General features: G+C 41.6%; 1 protein-coding gene across 2 annotated transcripts in view; it reads right to left on the reverse strand.

The window, feature by feature from the left end:
- ENPP2 (ectonucleotide pyrophosphatase/phosphodiesterase 2) overlaps positions 1-2,294 on the reverse strand; it is a 72,044-nt gene extending 69,750 nt beyond the window's left edge. The window contains exon 1 of one of the 2 annotated variants that reach the window (XM_088178691.1): positions 1,858-2,294. In XM_088178691.1, coding sequence (XP_088034817.1) covers positions 1,858-1,878 — 21 coding nt within the window. In that variant the 5' untranslated portion in view covers positions 1,879-2,294. The remainder of the gene's footprint in view (positions 1-1,857) is intronic. The other variant, XM_088178685.1, reaches the window with a different exon arrangement.
- Positions 2,295-20,086: the final 17,792 nt, after the last annotated feature.

The raw sequence follows: 20,086 nt of genomic DNA on the forward strand, positions 1-20,086 counted from the left end.
TCATCCAGCTAGATGTGGCATAGGTCAAGGATGCTGTCAGATTTGTAAGCACCTGAAAACCAATCTGTGTTACTGGTGTGTCAGCAATATCAGCTTTTGATGTGTTTCCATAAGCTGTCCATTAATCTGGGGAAGTGCCATAAATGAACACTTCCAATAGCACACTGGAATTCTCTCAGCACTGCCAGGGGCAGTCTCATGCACGACCCTTCATTCAGCTCTCACAAATATTCACTATCTCCACTTCCAGTTCAGCTAATGTCAAAGGATTCATTTGGCATCCTTTGGTAAAGGCTGCAGTGCAGGCACTGCTATGAACAGCTCCAGCTTTCAAGAATGATGCTAACATATCTTTAGCTGTCTGGTGTTCAAACTCAGCTAGTGTCCTTGATTAATAATTGGAAACCTTGCTATGGTGACGTTAAACTCATAGTTTAACCTTCATATTACAACCTCTGAAATAAGCTTAGATTTTGTGGAATAAACATTACTACACAAATGGAGCACTATTTTGTTTTCTTAACATCTTATACAGGCCAGCCTCCTAGGAGGAAACATTTCTCCAGCCTTGCACTTCATGAGAAGCTCTTAATCTAAAAATGTCTCTATCTGTCTCTGAACAGGTACAGCAGGTCCTTCTTGGGCAGCCAATCTTAGGGTCACAGTCCCCCTTCACTTTCTTTTAGGTACAGGCAGCCCCCCAGTATCTCTCCCTATCCACCAGGTACAGCCAGTGCTCTCTGTCAGCCCCCAGCCCACCTCCCCAACACTCCACCACACATCCAGTGGGGAAGGCTGCAGCACTCATGTAAATTTTAGGCAGAATCTCGACACCCCTGAAATGCCCTTTTTTGTTTTTCATCGGGCAAGTTAGTGTCCCAATCCCACTTGCAGAGTTCAGTTTCCATCACAGATGTGGTGGCAATAAGGAGCAGCGTTCACAGCACTGACACATGCTGACAGGAAGTTTGCATAGATCAGCAGAAATTAGAAGTAAATCACAGTCAAAATCTAAGCAAATCAGAAGCAAAATAAACTTGAAAGAAGGACTCAAGACTAATACTTCAAAATCAGAATAATCAAAATCATGATGATTTCATTATGAGTAGGGGAACTATGAGGCATGCAGCATTTCATTGCTCCTTGCCTGTCTACTTGCCTCTCTAATCAGCACTTTACAGTTGTGGCATAGGGAGTTATGGAAAAAAATACAGATACTTGAAGTGTTACTATCCTGATTAAAGAAATCCATATATTTCCCCTGGAGAAAAAGGCTTAGGGAGTGGTACCTGTAACAGGACCCTTATTGAGATAGATTGCCTTTAAGCCCAGGATTTTATCAGTGAAGCTCCAGACACTGGAAATTTTAATATAAATCAAAAGCCAAGTGATGTAGGAGTTCTAAACTCGTATTTATGTACTTGCATAATATTAATAATGTAGGAGGTAAATATAAACAGAACACAAGATACTCCACTCATGTCTGTGCTGGAGCCAATTTTGATATTGCTATAAGGTAAGAATATATATGAAAAGCAGTTTATATTTAAAAGGTTAAGAGAGGACATCTCTTCAGGAGGCAAAACAAGCTATACAAGAACTACTATGGTTCTAGAATACATTTTCTTCTCTGTTTATTAAATAATATTTTCTCTTTTATTATTTATCAGGGGGCTTCCAACATCACCCCTGAATGCATTTTGGAAGGACTTCCTACTTGCCAAATCCCAATCCGAGTTGCATTTTGCAAAACCACATTCATGCTGACTTTGCTTGTAATGATATTTATTTAAGGCTACTTTGGCAAGCCAGGAAAACACGCGGGACAGAAGGGGAGTGCAGATGCTCCTACCGTACCAGAGGGTCTTTTTTCTCCATGTCTGAAGCTCGATGTGGAAACTGCGCTTGGCCCCGGCTGGAGAGGCTCGGGCAGATGTGCCGGGCCGGGAGTGTCCCTGGAGATCGGGGCTGTCCCGGGAGATCGGGAGTGTCCCGGGAGATCAGGGCTGTCCCGAGAGATCGGGAGTGTCCCGGGAGATCAGGGCTGTCCCGGGAGATCGGGAGTGTCCCGGGAGATCGGGAGTGTCCCGGGAGATCGGGGCTGTCCCGGGAGATCGGGAGTGTCCCGGGAGATCGGGGCTGTCCCGGGAGATCGGGGCTGTCCCGGAGGATCGGGAGTGTCCCGGGAGATCGGGGCTGTCCCGGGAGATCGGGGCTGTCCCGGAGGATCGGGGCTGTCCCGGGAGATCGGGAGTGTCCCGTGAGATCGCGGCTGTCCCAGGAGATCGGGGCTGCCCCGGCCCCGGGCTGGCTCCGGGGCTGCCCCGGGCCCGGCCCCGGTGCAGCGCGGCTGAAGTCAGGGTGCCAGCTGCCCCGGCAGGACAATGGCTCCATTGGGAGATGGCTGGGGGACAAAGGCGCTGCTTTCAGGAATGATTTGATATGCATACATATGACCTTTGCCTGAAATGGCTCTTTAGAAAGTGTCCCTGTCCTGAAGTTCTGCTTTCAAATGCAGAACTCTCGGGAGCTTGCTTAACCTGTCCTTTTATTCCCCCTTTTTATTTTGTGCCACGGATGCCTCAAGAGAGGTCATGTGCAGGTGGTGCTGAGCTTTCGACATCATTTAATAGAGCTATTCAGTAATGGATAAGATTACTTTCTTCACTTTGCAAAGTCCTTCACCACGATCTGCTATCTGGAGTGCTTTTTCTGCTTTTAAGAGTTTAACTACAAAACCAGAGCACCTCGATTTCTAACCCCATGCCTTGAGCCAGCCTCCACTGGCTGGTGCTTTCAAACACATCCAAGCTCCAAGGCCACCTTTGCTAGAGTGCATATAATTTTAAATGTATGCATCCAGATTACAACAGCAGGGCCTCTGGGTTTTTAATGTATTGTTTATTATAAATAAACTTTTTATAAACTAGTTTATTTTAACTGTGATATTTAAGTATTTTGGAGGCTTCTTACTTGAATGGGTATAAAATAGTGGGTGTCAATACACATCATGCATGAAATCCAAATATCATGCTAGCTGGGCTGGAGGTGGAGGGGGGAAGTATAATTTATGACCTTTACCTTGGGATATGGCAGTGAATTCTGCAGGTGAAGTGATGGGGCCTCAGAGTGATTATTTATTAGGTTACAGGGAAAGTAAATAGCAGTGTGACTCTCAGGTTAGCCAAATTTTCCTTTATAAGACCTTGATTTTTGCTGTTTATTGCTCTGACAAAATTATATTTGCACTGATATTTTTGTGCTGAAAAGAGTTGGGAGTCTTTAATCTATTTTTAGTTTACAGCAACATACACCAAACATTTTTGAGATTAAAACAAAGAATGTGTTCTTTTCTATACAAATGTTAACCAAAATTATCTGTCCTTTCCATAAACAGATCTCAGGCTTACATACCCTGGAACAACAGACCAGATTTTGGGGACCAGGGAAGAATGGCCTTTGTCAAATGAATACATTCATTCATTTCTACCAAATTCCATACAAATTTTGTCAAGTTTTAAATCTTTAAGAGATCTTTGTGTATGCTGAGCACTGTGTGCAACTTCCTCACACTTAATGGCTTAGGTCTCTGGAGATCATCTTCTCTGGGTGTCTTTGAGGCCTTTACTGACCATGGGTCACGTTGCAGGTTTATTTCAAAGGAAAGGAGTTTTAAAAGGCACTCACAGACCCAGCCAGACCCAGGAGTGTGGTCATGGCTGTCTGTCATACTCCACTTCCTCACTCAGCACAGTTGCACACACAACCTGTGTGTCTCCCATAAAAAGTGTGATGTTGAGAATGCTGGGAAAGCAAATTTCTTGTGATGAAATAAATCCCAGCCCACCCCCCAAAAAAACCCAAACCTCATTGTGAAATCTCCCCAACCATCCTCCCTGTTCCCTACAGCTCCTTCCTTCAACATCAGTCTTCCAAGAGAGGGAACATTGAAAAAGAAGATAAAATCAAAGCTTTGAGGAGCTATTGCATAGGTAGCAGGTCCTGTATCATAAATGAAACAGGGCTGCTGTTGGAAAGACAACACAGAGCACTTGATAATGCAGAGAACACAGAAGCAGACATTTCAAGTGTTTGAGGAATATTAAAATTTCAAAGAATTTTAGATACAAATCCAGTTAGAGTACTACAAGTAATGACAGCAAGCAAATTAATATATACATATATTCTGCAATATCTAAACACAAAATATCTGAGCAAAGGGAGCAAAAAATTACCAGAGAAGAAGAAACAAACTAGCAAGTGCACAGATCTCCACCTCACAGCAGGCTGTTCCCAACACTGTACTCCCTAACACTTGTTTGAATTCCATCCAAAAAAGATGCATCTCACTTGCCTTAGAAGCTAATGTGCAGCCTACCATGCCATTGCCAACCTTTTAGTCCTATCTCAATTAAATATAATTTTCCTTTTTTTTCTTTGATTTTAACTTATCACTTTTAATTATTTGTTACACCATGAAAAAGAATCTGTACAACAGCAGAGGGGCTTAAACTTATTGTTACAAGTGGTCTGCTGAATGAAGACATGTCTACATTATAAACTAAATGATTTCTCCACATTTATAGAGTTAATATATACCTGTATTTGGAGACAAGCACAAGCTTCCCTACTTAGTCTCACTTCAGCATGGTTTGCAGGAACTGGCAAGATTTATAATTTCTCAATATACTCATTGCACTCTAAAAATATTTTGGTCAATCTTGACATCAGTTTAACACCACAGCATTCTCGGTCATACAGCTTCTCACTTTTGAGTCATACTCAAAATAAATCTTAGGCAACTCTCACTCTGTATAAACACATTCAGTCTATTTAGCAAAACAGCTGCTGCTGTCCCTAGGTGTCATGGGGAGCAGTGGGTATTGCTTTAGGTAATACTTCCTCAGAATTAACTCCCACAGTTCAACCAGGGGCAGTGACCTGGGGCAGAGGGATACACAGTGATGAAGTGGAAGCCGGTGCCTGTCCTGAAGGGCTTTGGGAATGGATTTCTACCCAAATCCACATAATTTTTAAATGTGTATGTATAAAGAGTTATTTAAGATCCCTAAAAGGTGATCTGTGCAGTGCCACCACCATTCTTACAGGCTGTGGCCATCACTACATTTCCGCAGAATCATAGAATGGTTTAGGTCAGAAGAAACTCTAAAACTCGAAATTCCTTCCTAATGTTCATTCTGCACCTGCCCTCTCTCAGTTTGAAGCCATTTCTCCTTGCCCTATCACCACCTGCCCTTGTGAAAATATCAAACAGCCTCTCCCTGCAGCACACCCTCAGTAAGATGTGATTAGAGATGTTGCATCTGCTTTCTGGAGTTGGCTTTAGGCAGCAGCAAGGCACAAGTTGCTCAGATCAGGGCTGCACCTGCACAGGTATAGCTGCACGTAAGAAATTTCAGACACCAAGGTCCTAATTTTGACCATCCAAACCAGCCAAACTAATGAAAACAAAAGTGGTAACTTTCCAGGTATGCTAGGTTCAGAAATTAGTATTCAGGAATTTGATTTTACAACAAATGCACTGAGGAGAATACTCACTGTAAGGGCATGGGCTCATGCTTTCATGGGTAGCTAAGGTTAATGAAAATGATACTTTTTCATTATTCAGAACACATAGGAGAAAAGATTGTACAAACTCAGCTTTAAAGCAGCTGTTCTCCTCATCAGAATCAGAAATCTGAACATCTCTTGATCTCATACAATCAGAGGGAGTTGCTATATAATTAAATCAGGCCACACATTGAGCAACTATATATGGATTCCTGGAGCTAACATTAAGATCCTATTTTTAAAAGCTGTGTTTACAGATATCCCAGACTGCTAGAAATAAAGACCTTTTAAACATAACTCCTTTTAATCCTGCACTTACTGCACTCATTTTAAACAGTATTGATGCAAATAAATTAATCAGAAAATTATACTGGCAGCCTGATACGCCATGGGAATTACAGCACTAAAATCAACCATAAAAACCAGTGCTTCACAAAAATCGCACTGCAGATAGTCATGAATAAAAGAAGATTGTGACTTACAAGAAATATACAACCCCTCCTCCTGTTAATCTGTTCCATATTTGATCACTGAGCTTGCATTGCAGTTGAAAAATATCCTGGGGGACTACTTAGTGTACAGCCTAATCCAGCCATCCACCCCCTGCAAAGTACAACCTCATGTGGTTTTGTTTCATTAGGAGTTCCTCTGCGGCTCCAATGACCCAGCTCAGTTTCACCTCCAGCAAACAGGTCTGAGCATGAAGAAATAGCTTCTGTGGCCAGAACTGTGCAGAAATATGTAATTCTGTACCAGCATAATTGCACGAGCTGAGCTAATGGAAAAAACATACTTTGTCCAGTTACCTTCTAGGCATGGCTGGAGTTACTCCATCTGCAATCTGAATGGATTATGTGGTCTTGTATCTCTGACTTTGCCTTGGCATATTTTTCTGTTCTTAACCCTTCATTGACAGTATTACAGCTACATAACAGCTTTGTTCAAACTCCAAAGGTTTATCACTTCTGTTCAACAACGGTTTTCCTGCCATTAAATGTTTTTTTTTATTTCCACTAGACTTTTCCCACCAGTAGGGATGTTACAGTATCCTTTATCTTCAGTTAAAGCAAAAATATATCTTCCCTCTGAAAAGTCATCAGACCCAGAGCTTCTAAAAATCATCTGTCAAAATACTAATCCTCTTTTCCTAGGCTCTGTTAACCACAGTATATCAGGCTATGAGCAGTTATAAAATATCACACTTTTACAAACCTGCACCAGCAGGATCCATCTCTGTGAGGATGTCTGCCATGGGGAGTTTGGGATGGAAAAGAAATGGCCATAAACTGTAGCTAGGGGTACATGTGTGTGGGGAGATGAAGTCTGGATATGTGAAAAATCATAAAGATCGTAAACTAAGTCTTAGTTGTCCCTGACCAGCATGAAAAGACTCTGCATGGGCTGCAATTTTCCTCTGATAGAGCTAGAACTGGCTGAGACAGCTCACAGATTTATCACTTTGGCCATCAAGCAGGGCACTCCAAGTCCTGGATAAGACCAGCAAAGAGCCACAGGGAAGAACAGAGCATTACCAGCATCAGCCAAGATCCTGCTCCGTGGGTTGAGGGCTGACACCATGGCTCCTTATCTACCTGCGTTATCACTGAGACACTGCTCTTTCTCACCTTCAGTCCTTCTCTTCCACTGCTTTTCTTGTCCCAAGGCCAATCCCTTATGCCCTATCCCAAACAACATCTCCTTAATCAAACACAATTACAGCTCCACCTAATTTCGAAGTTCCTAGTCTTGTACAATATGTACAAGTGAAGTCAAATTCTACATCCCGAACAAGATGCACAAATTTCTTAAATTAAATAGTAACTCACAAATTGTAACTAGGGACCAAGTTAATAAAATTCCTAAAGAAGAGAACACAATAAATTTCAAGGATGCTTTTCCCTGCTACAGAAAATCCAGTGTTGAAACCCGACTATAAAGGCCTGACAAGCAATGCTGCACTAGGAATGAGGGTTATGAAGGCTAAATTTAAAATAAAAAAATATGATTACACACTCCCAGATGCTAACACCAATCCATAGGTGACAGTAGCCAACAAAAATAGCCACAAATACAGCCAACATACCCTAGAGAGCAGAGAAGTAAAACAACTCCAGACAAGGCTTACAGAGGAAGGACTGGTGACTTCCAAGGATCCCACTACAGGCCAGGGTTGAAAATACACATGGATTTGCAGCTGATACACCAAGACCAGCCTCTGGAGCACAGTCAGGAATTCTGACCACCCATCATCTACTGTGCCAGCAAGAAGCTGTTGGTCCAAGCTGTGACATGACCTGGGTTATTGGTGCAATGTTTGTAATTCAAGATCAGTGGGTTGGCCACTATTACTACAGTGATTGGATTTTCATCTTCCTGAAAAGAAAGTTGAAACTCCAGAGAATATAAACATTTCAATCTTTTTGGGGCAGGGGAAATAGGATTAATTTTTTAGAAGTAAATAATAGTAATACTAATTATTATTATAATTATAATTATTATTTATTTATTATTTATTATTATTTCTTACCACCTCCAGTTGGGGTGTAAAAGCTATTTCAAGTGATTGAACAACTCATCCTTGTGTGAAAATCCATTGTGAGAGGAAGCTACAAGCCCAACTGCAACATGGATTAGGGCCTTACAAGTGCTAGATTGAGCTGGTATCAATCACAGTGACAGGTGCTTCTGCACTGAAATATACTCAGTTCTGGGGAAAAAATCCCAAGAGTGAACTGGCTTGTTTAGCTTTGGATGCTGCAGAGAGGAATGACTGTGCAGCGAAGGTTTTTGGGCTGCACAAATCAATTTTACGTACAACTACTTGAGAATTCCAAAAGGACTTGTTTGTTCACAAAGCTTAGTTTATATTTCTGCTTACAATTTATACTTCTGTTTTTGATTTCTCACAACGTTTGTGTCCTTTTTCCAGACCCCCCTGGAAGTCTTTATTTACTAAAGCTTTCAGAGTTTTGTTTTTGTTCTAATGTTTTTGCCTTCTAAGTTGTTTTCTTATGATGTACCACACTGAGTGGTATAACAGCCTGTGAGGGATAGTTTCTAAGAAGAATAAATTATGGGCATTAATACAACAAAGCACAGAGCTTTTGAACATTTGGTTTCAACGTGGAAAGCTTCTCTTCCATATGAGAATCATGTTGAAGATTTATTTCTAGGGGACTTTTTTGTGCTATTAAGATCTAATGAAGCAGTATTCTACTGAAAGCTTGTTTTTTTCCTTGCACACTCAGTCATGGTTATTGCAGAGCTCTTCTGCTGTTTCTCATTTCACTGCAAGGTACCTATGTGCATATGAAAGGTACACTGTGCAGGGCTTGCTTTCAAGTTTTCCATTAAGTGGGGAGAAGGAGAGTACGGGGGTTTTGTTTGAGCTTCTTTTGTGGAGAGATTAAGGGAACGATACGGAAACCAGGGGCAAAGTAATTCTTTAAATAAATCCAGATCTCCCCTTTGTAAATACATGCCAAACAAATATACAAATTATGGCAAATTGGTTGTCTATGTGCACAACTGGGCTCATGCTAAAAACTAAGAACACTGTAAGCATGAGTTAGAACATTTATTTGGTTCTCCTTGAAAAGTCTTCCTTTCAGTAGGTTCAATCCTGCAACATAAGTAATTTAGCTCTCATGAGTAGTCCCATTGACTAAAAGCAGGGCCTGGATTTACAGGGTCACCTAAACCAACAGAGGAGTTTTGAATGCAACATTTTCCCATAAGTCACTTCCCATTATACGCTTTTGCCACCTGGACTCCATCTCCTTAAATCTGCTTTATTGGTCCCATATGCCTTTATTCCATGAAGTGCTCGAGCTTTGAAGGAATGGAAGGGACACAAGCAAGCACCAAGCAGCTTTCCTAAGCTGGAGCTGCAGCCACGCTCCCGATTAATGCCTCCATTCATAGAGCTGTGTCCCCACACTGCACGCAGGGAACAGCCTCCCACTTGTAGTGGCCAAACATGCTGGCTTTCTCTTCCAAATCTGCTCACAAAATCCACTGCGTCATGGCTGCCTCCAGCTCACAGCTCTGTGCCCATGTCCCATGGAGTTGGTTCCCTCCTGGTGCTCCCAAGAGCAGGATCTCACCTGCAGCCCTGCAGGTCTGGAAGCTGGCAGCCCCCAGCAGGCACCACTGCCCCTTTCTTGTACCAGCTATAGCTCCCATTTGCCTCCCACTAGATTAAATTTAGTTCTTCAAAAGGCACAAAATACTTTTTGCCCCCTGATTTTGGTTGGATCTGGTTTCTGGCTGTTTAGCAAACTGACTCACCAGATCCAGCTGAGCCTCTGGGCTGATTCTCAGGAATCCCCAGAAGTGGAGTGGGAGGAGGACAGGATCACCACATTCAGAAACCCTGTATTAACTAATTGTAGAATCATACGTGAATTGGGGAACAGAGAGACATGGCTCCATCTATACTTCTGGCTGCATATCTCCATACACCTTCCCCTTTTTGTCTGCATTTTACAATACAAAAAATGTAAGAAAATATTTGGTGCATATTTCCTGAAAACAGTGGCAGTTTTTGGACTTGGACAGATTTTTAGCAGTACCTAAATGTATTTCAAAACTGGCATGTTAGATACACACCTACTTTTAAGGTAAAAATGCAAACAGTTTGATTATATCATACTCCAGGTCAAAAAGTGGGGGGTGGGAACCGCAAACTTTGCAATGTTTGACTTGAACTCAAGTGGAAACATCTGAAAGTTTTTGTGGGTGTTTGAACTTCTCAGTGACAGGAATCAAGGTAAAATATACTTGATTGTTTCTTTTTATCATGTTCCAGCCTTGGTACAAAACCAGGAATTCATTAATTACTTCGGACACCAGTGGGATTGGATTGGCAGCAGCAAGGAGCTCTGAGCTTTTGCCTTGTAACTGCTGTGCTGAAAAACTCCTGTGTGTTTCCTTCCTCACGACATGACTCACAAAGAGATTTACGGCTGTGTTTTAACCATGTGTCAGCGAGCCAATGCATCAAGATTTACAGCAGAAAGTTTGGAGACTTATCTTCAGCTGAATTTTCCCACCAACAGCTATTATAATTTACAATAAGTGTTTGCATATTTGTTTAGCTCTATGATGAGTTTAAATACTAGAGAAAAGTGGCCTAGATGAAGGAAGCAAGTCAATGGCACTGTATCCCTTCCTATCCCTGCAAAGGGAAAGCAGGACCTGAGTAATGAGATCAGATTTTTTAGCTGCACCATGCTGCTCACAAGCAGCAGCAAGTAAGTGTATAGGAATATCAAAAAATGGATGTTTATTTGCATGTCCTGCCACTTTAGTTCTTACAGGATCCCTTACCATCAATGCTCCTTCTGTCAATTCCTTTTCAATTGGACTCCCAAACATCCCAGCAGAGACAAGGACCCATACAGTACATTTAAGGTGGTGATCATTTGCTTAGCCATCTTTCACTAAATAAAGAATTTAAAAGCCATTTCTCCAGGGTTGATTGGTTTTGTTTTGATTTTGGTTCCCTTTTTGATTTTGGCAGTCCACATGCACAGGGCAGGGGTCTATGAGACTGGAACAGAGAGAGGTAATGCACTTGTGATGGGATGCCAAGGGGCAGGTGAGAGCTGAACACCTCTATTTTCTTTACATCTCCTAGCACTGTATTTCTTGACAGCTCTCAGCTGCTTTCATAACATGGATTCCAGGGAATGAACAGCACAGCAAGGAGTCCCTGCAGGTGGCCTAAGCAACACAATTTGCTGTTACAGAGACGTACTTTTCTCTCAGACCTTTTTTCAGCCAACAAAAGCTCAAATCCAGCTAAGGTGATGTCAGCTCCTCCCTCTCATTTTCTGACTCATGCCTAGAGAATAATCTTGCTCCACGTTTTCAATATGAAGCCTTTCATTAGGGTTTTGAGCATTTCCAGTTTAAGTTGTTGCAACCTCTTCTATGCAGCCAGAAGAGCACATAAAACTCAGACACCACAGCAACCTGCCAAGTTGTGTTCAGCTGCGTTTCTTGCTTCCATTTGGAGTTAGCTGTTATGAATCACAGTATTGAAATAAACACATGCCAGGCTGCATTAATGAAGAGCAGTTGAGCTTAGAAAACTCCAAAAAGCTCTTCATCACAGGTTAATTTCAGGTTTCGGATTTTTTTTGGATTCATCTCAAAGTTCCAGATCCATTATTCTCAGTACCACTACTGATTCTTATCACTACTTTTGGCTCAAAAGATGAAAACACCTCCAGATTCAGCCTGTCATGCCTCTTGATATCATCCCACAGCAGAGAAAAACATTTACTAGAACAAGCCTAGAGAAGATTGGCACAAATTAACAAATGACACCACCCGTCCTTCTTCCACTTTCTCTTCTTGCCTCACTGACAGTAATTTCCACATAAATTTTAGCATATAAACATCTTTCTACAAAAAACACATTTTACCTTTTTCAAGGTGTCACCTTCAGAAAACACGTAATTACTACTGAAGTAGAATTTTGCTGTTTGAACTGTCAGTCCTCACACATCTTCCAGGGGACCAATACGAATTTCAAAAGTAATATTAAGCCCAAATATACTTTAAGAGATGACTTTTTTAGGTGTCTTCCTCCATTTTAAAGGGTGTGTAGAGCACAATCTCAAGTTTCTTGTTTCCTTCCCAAGTTACCTGCAAGGTATTCAGGAATTCTTGATGCACAACAAAAAGCGAATTTAGGTATAAATGAAATACATGCATAGTAGAAATAAAACAAGTAATAATTTTTTAAAACTAATTATTGGACCATATACTCTCCAGCAGAATTTCACCCATCTATTAATTCAGCTCATACTTTACCAATAGGTAAAATCTGCAGGATCAATGTGGAACTATGCAAATAAATAATAGCAATAATACAACATCGAGAGGGTTCCAAGAGTGCTGCCTCTCTCTTGCAAAGCAGCAGTCTAGTCTCTCTGGTCCCTTATGCTTTTGCCATTCATCTCAGGTTGGACGTAAGACGAAATTGTTAAATCAGAGGCTGGGGAGGATGCCAGACTTCCAAACTCAGGCTGTGAAAGGCCCCTTCTGTCCATTGCAGAGTTTCACAGGGACTGCAGACAGCAGATCTGAGACAGCCTTTCAGGCCTGTCTTTATCAGTCAAATCTCCTCTTGTGCTCTGGAGGAACCCCTGGAGAGACTTCAGCCCCCCAGTTGTGCTGGTGCAAGGAGGCTTGGCTGTGTGCACTCCCTCCAGCCAGACCCCAGGCTGCCAAACTTCCCCTTTACACAGACCAGCTCTCAGGCAGCACTGGCCTACCTCTGCTTGCAGGACTTCTGATTCTTGAAAAAGTTTTGATATACAGAAAAATAAGATACTTGTCAGGAGGAGAAATTAAGCCTCTTTCAGTTTTATTACATTCCTTCTGTTTTATAGGTATGCTTTTTCTTTTTTGTTTGCTTTGCAAAAGACATTACAATATAATCATCAACTGGAAGGAGTTTGCTTTTGATTACTTTGGATGAACTGCCTTAGACAGACTGTGTCTGAAGTAGAAAAGATTAGTCCTGTATTTACTAACATGCCACAGGCTCAGGGAGAAAAGGGGGGAGTAATCCCTCAAAAAGGGCTGTTTGTTATAAAACCCACCACAAGTAATCAATATACCCCAAAAGAGCAAAGGCAGTGATGGAGCAAACCCTTAATGTGAACCAGACCGAAAACACGCAACAATCAGCTTGATGGGTGAAGTAGTGATTTGGCAAATGTTCTGACATTTCTTGCCATGGGATTTCCGGACAGTCATGGTGAAAGTAAGTAAACATGCCTCATCAGAAATAACATTAGCAGCAGGCCCAACAGTAACACACAGCTGGGCTGTTCATTCAGAGCAGGGATTCCTTCCTTTACCTGATACTACTAAATCTTACCCTCCACATGGGGCCACAAAGCAGCTTGGATATGAATTTTACATCAAAAATTCACTTCCATCAAAATACTTCTGAGCTGGAGGTATAACAATGGCATTGCCAAGTTCACCCTTCATGACAAAACCAAGAGGTTCCCTGAATTAATCCATATCCATCATGAATGTTTGGGGAAACAATCCAGGAGCTGGCACTTTCTGTCTCCCCAGCTCATGCACTTTCCATTACATAAAGAAATTCTATATTTCAGTAACAGGATTACCCAGGCCTTTCTGGGGAATTTTAAGCCAAAACAAATTCCTCACCTAGAAAACAAGAATAAGAGGGTTAAAACATATTAAAAGTTTTAAAAATTGAAAGTATGAATTGTTATTCCCATGTAGCAACTGAATCTTGACTTTTTTGTTTGTATGTCATTGAAGGAACTCCTCCCATCTCTGGGGAGCATGAACTGTGCAGAATGGAGAGAAGCAGAAAAAGGATGTCTCATTTTGTCAAGAGATGCATTCAGTCCCTCAAAATGGAATACAATACATAAAATCACTTAATAAATCTAAAGCTCAAGAGCTACTAATCAAGGGTTCCTATCAGTGTCTACAAACTCAGATGATCTCCTAATGCCCAGCTCTTCTTTCTGATTAGCTGCAAAGAGATGTGAGCTTTTCTGATGACACCAAACTTGGGGGGCAATTTTGAGACAGTCTCCTTGCCTGGAAATCAACAAGCAGCAATTGTATACAAAGGTTAGGACTCTTGGATAAAACATCAGGGCTCATGGGGAACATTCCAGCATTAAAGTCAGTGTTTGATTCCAAAATTTGATATCTCCAAGATGGTGAGAGAGATTTCAAGAAAACAAGACCATCACTCAAAGTGTGACAGAGGCTGTTACAACATCATCTCCAACAGGCATTAACACTGAGTTTTAAACACTAAGTGCTGGGGTTTGATGCAGCTCCAGGAAAGTGCTATACTAAGCTTCAGAGAAGATGTGCTAAATTTGGAATATTGTCCAAAGAGAAAACCAATTATATTCACCAGAAGTCCATCTAGTGTTTTACAATGACCCTAAAATAAGCAGATTTAACAAGGTGTGGCAAGTAGCCACTGGCTTGACTCGAAGGTCACCTGTCAAATACAAAAAGTTATCAAGTACTGAGAAGCCACATGGTGTTCAACAAACAACACAAGGCTGAAGGGAGCTTGAAGTATGGCTGAGAGACAACCTCCTGCCTAATGCAGAAGGAGCTCTCAGCTGGTTTTGTGCTTTTCTGCTACCGAGGACCTGATCAAGACAGCAATCAATTCTGTGTTGTAGAAGATATCCAATGTAGGCCAACAATTCTCCTGCACATTTTAGTATATTCATATCTCTGCAATAACCAGCTTTAGAATGGTCTTAGGGTAACACCATTATCACTTAAATGCAAAATACATCACCCAAAATGTACTCCAGGTCACCCAGGCTGGGATAGATTCCCACTGCCTCTCAGTCTGTCCTCTGGTCAGATGAAGATTCATGTCTGTTGCTCTGGCTCATAAGTGTCCTGTTCAGGTGCTTTCTGCACAGGTCTTGGTGCTCTAGAGCCATGTTTCAAGCAACATCCACCACAGCAACAAACAGATGTTTTTACACTCTTCCTTCATCTGCTTCCCAGATCAACACTACACAGCAATCCCAGGCAGAGAGCTATTCCAGATCAGAAATGTCGAGCCAGCTTGCTCTCAGACACATTCATTTTGCAATGCTAAATGCTGCTGAGAAGAAAGGGGCACAGAACACACCCTTGCTGTTCAAATGCTGCAGAACTGCATATCAGGACTCCAAGACCAGCTGAATCTTCAGGTGCTGCCAGTGATACTGACAGCACAGTGGCTCAGCATAGTCCCTGCATACAAATTCCTGACTTCCTTATTGTGGAGCACCATTCAAAGCTTCTCTGTGGACCAGATCAAGAAATGTCCTTGCAGTGATGTCCAAGCAGCTTCCAAAATATCTTCACAGCACCACTTGCAGATGAGACACAGGGACACTAACAAACTATTTCTACTTCATTTAAGGCCGTATCTTAAGACTTGAAGAATGCCACTTTCAAGAATACATAGCATTATAAAGCACTACTACCACAGTCTATATCAGGCACTACCAGAGACTGGCTGTACTGGATGTGTGCAGCACAGACCCATTATCTTCAGATGAACCCATTAAGACTCAGCAGCTCTCCTAATCAGAGCTGGGCATTTCAAGCTGAGTGCTGAACAGAGAATTTAAAAAATGACCTTTTCTAAAAATTATAGCTGAAATTACCTGGTAGCATCTCATAATAATTCTGTCTATGGAGACACAGAAATAGGGTCCAGCTCTCCAGAAAAAGATTGAGCTGATCTGAGCATGACCAGATTTCTCCTGCAGCCCCATTCCCCACTCTAGACACTGTGTTGAGATTGTCTCATCGTACTTGAATGCATAAAGTTGCCCAGATGGTCTTACTTCCATTCAAATGTACCTTATTTATATTCTCCAAAGAGAGTGCTTTATGGTTTGTTTTATTTTAAAATTATTTTAAAAGACTAAATTTGAAGAAGAGCAATTCCTAGTGGGCTGATGATGTGCTGCCTCCTTCATGGTTCAACAGCAGTACTGGAACACGTCTGGCTTGCATGACGTAAGAGATTGGCAACTAGAGCTGCTGTAGGTTGTCATCCCTTTGGTAACTCATACCTACAGAGGAATAAAACACGTATTTTAAGCAAATGGATATGATATCTGCTGGCCAGCAGTGAGACTCCAGAACCTCTGGTTACAACCCAGTGGATTGTGGCTCTAAATTATTCTGTCTAGTCATCTTTGTCCATTGTTCTTGATGCCCAGCTTTTCTTCCTTGTTGCTACTGCCTCTCAGATCTTCCTTTGACTTTATGGCCTGTCACTGGTTCCCTTTCACAGTTCTTAATCCATTTGCTTTAGCTCCCTCACTCCCTGGGCTAGCTCAGCTTTTTATTTCATGTTTGATTTACTTTCATCAGAGGTCTGTCCACGCCAACAGACTTCACTCTAAAAGTGAAGTGGCTGGGCCCAAAGTTCCCTTCTGCTGCCTCTGCCCTGGGGACAGTGGCTACGTGAACTGTTTCAGCCTTGTATCTAGGTGCTAACTCACAGAAATTCACAGGGCTTTGGTGTCACCATGCTGGAATCTCTTCTGGAAATCAGACAAGGACTTCTAAATCACGTGAATGGTTTGGCCAGTTCTACCTCTCACATCCACTGAAAAATGTGAGTCTTTCAGTATTTCAGGCAGATGTTAGTAGATTATTCAGGGAGCAGATACACATGGTTGCCAGCCATTGAGTTGAAGCCCCAGAGAGAGTCCAAGAGATGATAAAGTTGAGCAAAACTGAGAGTTAATCCAAAGCTTGTAACTTGCTTTCAGCTCCCCTGGGAACACACAACACACACTGAGCAATGGATTCCAAAATATTAAGAAATAAGCTAGCGTGTAAGAAAAATAAGGATCTCCTGTTGAATTAAGGAGTTAGGTCATTAATGCTTGTTCATATTACATTACTCACACTTGAGAGACAAATAACTATCTGTTGCCTCACTAACCCACATATTTATTTGAACAAATATTTCCCAAGAAGTAGGGAGAGAGAACCATTTCAACAGAAAAGTTCTATATTATGGTCTTACCATAACAAGCCACTTCACAGTACGCTGATGTGTATCGTATACAAGCATCCATTGTGAAAAGCTATTAAGTGTATCTCATTTTACAGTGCTGACATGTTGGTTCCTTCACAGAGGTCATTAGCTCACAACTGGGCCTCTCATTTCCCTATGCCTTTCTAAGGTTTTGCTGTATTTCAGGATCAAACCTTAGTATGAGCATTATTAACTCGGGGGGCATGATCGGTGCCATATAAAGTCAATTTATATAGAAATCCTGCAATCATTCACATAAAAATTTATTTATTTATATACATATATATATAAAAGGAAATCTACAATCTCTGAATGGAAAGGACATAGTATATGATTAGATCAATTTCAGATGCTTAAGATGTTTACAAGAGTAGCCTTCCAAAAAGGAAAATATATCCAATCCTAAACAAAACCACCTATTTTCCTCTAGGCTGAAAATGCTGCTCAGCCACCTGCTCCCAGGCTGGCCTGTAAACAGTACTGGACATGAGCAGTGTGTGGAGGTGAATTGCTGCCTTTATTTTGATCAAAGAGATCTCTGATTGCTGCTGGAGCACCAGCAGGACCCCCAGTCCAGAAAGCAGAGACATGCCAGGCACTGGCGCTGCTCCCTGTCCTGTCACTCCAGCACCCCAGAGCTGTGCCAAGGGCAGAACACTGCATCCATCCGGGCTGCAGAAAACACTAGAGACAGTCAAAACCTCTGAAAATCAAAACAAGTACTTTTGGGAGTAGACAGTGGCAAATGACCAGAGTGCCTCACTTGCACACACGCATATGCAGTTTTTACCATCTCTGTAAGTGTCTCAAGGCCATGTACTGATGCCCTGTGTGTTAACCTACTTCCATCTTCTGGTTCAGCTCTTCATCTCAACGAGGTTTGAAATCATGTCTGAGCTGGAGAATTGTTAAACAACAGTAGAAGAAAATGGAGAGAAGAAAGAGGGGAGACAGAAGAGCAGGAGGATGGGGCCGGGGAGAAGAGGAGCTTGAGAGCTGATGTGGTGTGAGGTGGCCTTATCTGTGCAGTGTGTTCAGCTCCTGGGAGGTACACAGTGGTTCACCTTCCAGTCCATCCCCTCCTCTGTCTAGCAAGGTGCTGGTACAGTATGTACTGGCACATGAAATGTTCAAAACAGCTCATTTGTGTGGTTGATGAACATGCCAATCACAATGCAGAAGGTGGGCTGGAGAAAACTACTAGCACTTATGACTGCAGCTCGGCTGCCTGTAGGTGCTTTTTTGGTCTCCTGAAAGGGCAGAGAAGTAATTAGTATGTAAAAAGAGGACCTGAGCAGTAATTTGAAGGAAGAGGAAGATGCTTCCATCACAAAGATGAAGTCTGCAGATACAAAAAGAAATGAATTAGTTCTGAATTATATGAGGATCTAAAAAGCTGGGATAGTCATGTCCCTCCAATGAACGTCAAAGGCCCAAGAATATTAAGTATTACACATGCAACAGCTCACCACCTGGACCTTCTTTTAACAGTAATAGCATTGTGGATGCCTTATACTAATTCATCTTTACATTAAATATCAGTTACCAAAAAACACACTAGGATTTACAACTTTCCTCTTTTCTGTAAGAGACAAGTAACTACCAGGAGTTGCTTCAGGAGCCCAGCACGTGGAGCAGGATCACCTCAGCCTGAAAATCTGCCCAGACTGAATTCTCCCATCATCTTCAGGTGAAGCCTTCATCATATTTAAGCACAAGAAAGGTGGATATATTAGAAAAACTGGCACTCAAGCTGGGGAAGCTGGAAGGGCCTCTCAATGGTGCTGTAACATGTGCTTCAAATGGTGGCACTGATTACCCGAAATAATTTCAGACTCTAGGGAAAGGTACAAGTCATTGCCTAAACTCACAGCCACAATCAGAAGTACATAATGATAAAAATACAGCTCAAAGGCCAATTCCCAACCGTGTATCTGTGCAGCCCAAGTATCCATTACATATGTTATTACAGAACAGGTAAATCAGGTTCAAAGTATATTTGATTTTTGTAAAACACCTGTAAATTACATCTTTAGAAGCGTTCTCTATTCCTGATAGCACAAATCACTAAAGGAAAATGAAAAGTGAACCACCAAGCTGTTAATTTCTGTTGGATGACAGATATTCAGTCATGATACACTGCTTGACTCTGAAAAAGAAATGGGGCTCTTGCTTGAAACTCTTGCTTCAATTAAGGAATACAGCACTCAAGGACAATGGTCAAAATTAAGCAGCTGTTGTATGTTATATACATTACCACTTTTTTGTCTTCATTTCACAAATGATTTTATCGCCAATCAAATTTTTAAACTATTTTTGCAAAAAGAATACAGTTTTCAGCTGCCCTCTCCACACTATTTTACTCTAAGGTTTCCATATCTCTTCATCATAGCAGTAGTCAACAACCAATTCCTTGAAGTCCTTTATCAGTTCTCCTACAGTGTAATTGCATTTCTCTTCCATGAAAAGATGTACAAAAAGCTTTTGTTCTCTCTCCTCCTTTGTGTCTTATCCTACTTAGTAAGTGCTGAGTGTTTCATAGAGCACCTGGAAGATTTTCAGTGCTATAAAAAGAAATGCCTCTTTGTAAAAATCTGACTCTCAAAATAAAAGCAACAGAAGGCGTTCAGTATTTTGAAATTAGTCTGCTACTCAAAAACAAACATAAAAATTCCAACATTATAAAATGACATTTGAGATGGAGAAGTGTTTTTTATACATACTGCTCCAAACACAAGAAAGATGCTTGCACAGACTCTGGAACTGTAAAATGTCCACAAGGGACAAGGAATGTCTATGTTTGGTTCTCAGAGAGGAGAAATAAGCTGTAGTAGCCTGCTGGCCACAGAGCTGGGAACAGACCATGAACAGCCACGACAAGACTCAAATCCCCAGGTGTAGCATATCAACTTGCTC

This window comes from Sturnus vulgaris, chromosome 1 (genome assembly GCF_052056855.1).
Source record: "Sturnus vulgaris isolate bStuVul1 chromosome 1, bStuVul1.hap1, whole genome shotgun sequence".
Lineage (NCBI taxonomy): Eukaryota > Metazoa > Chordata > Aves > Passeriformes > Sturnidae > Sturnus > Sturnus vulgaris.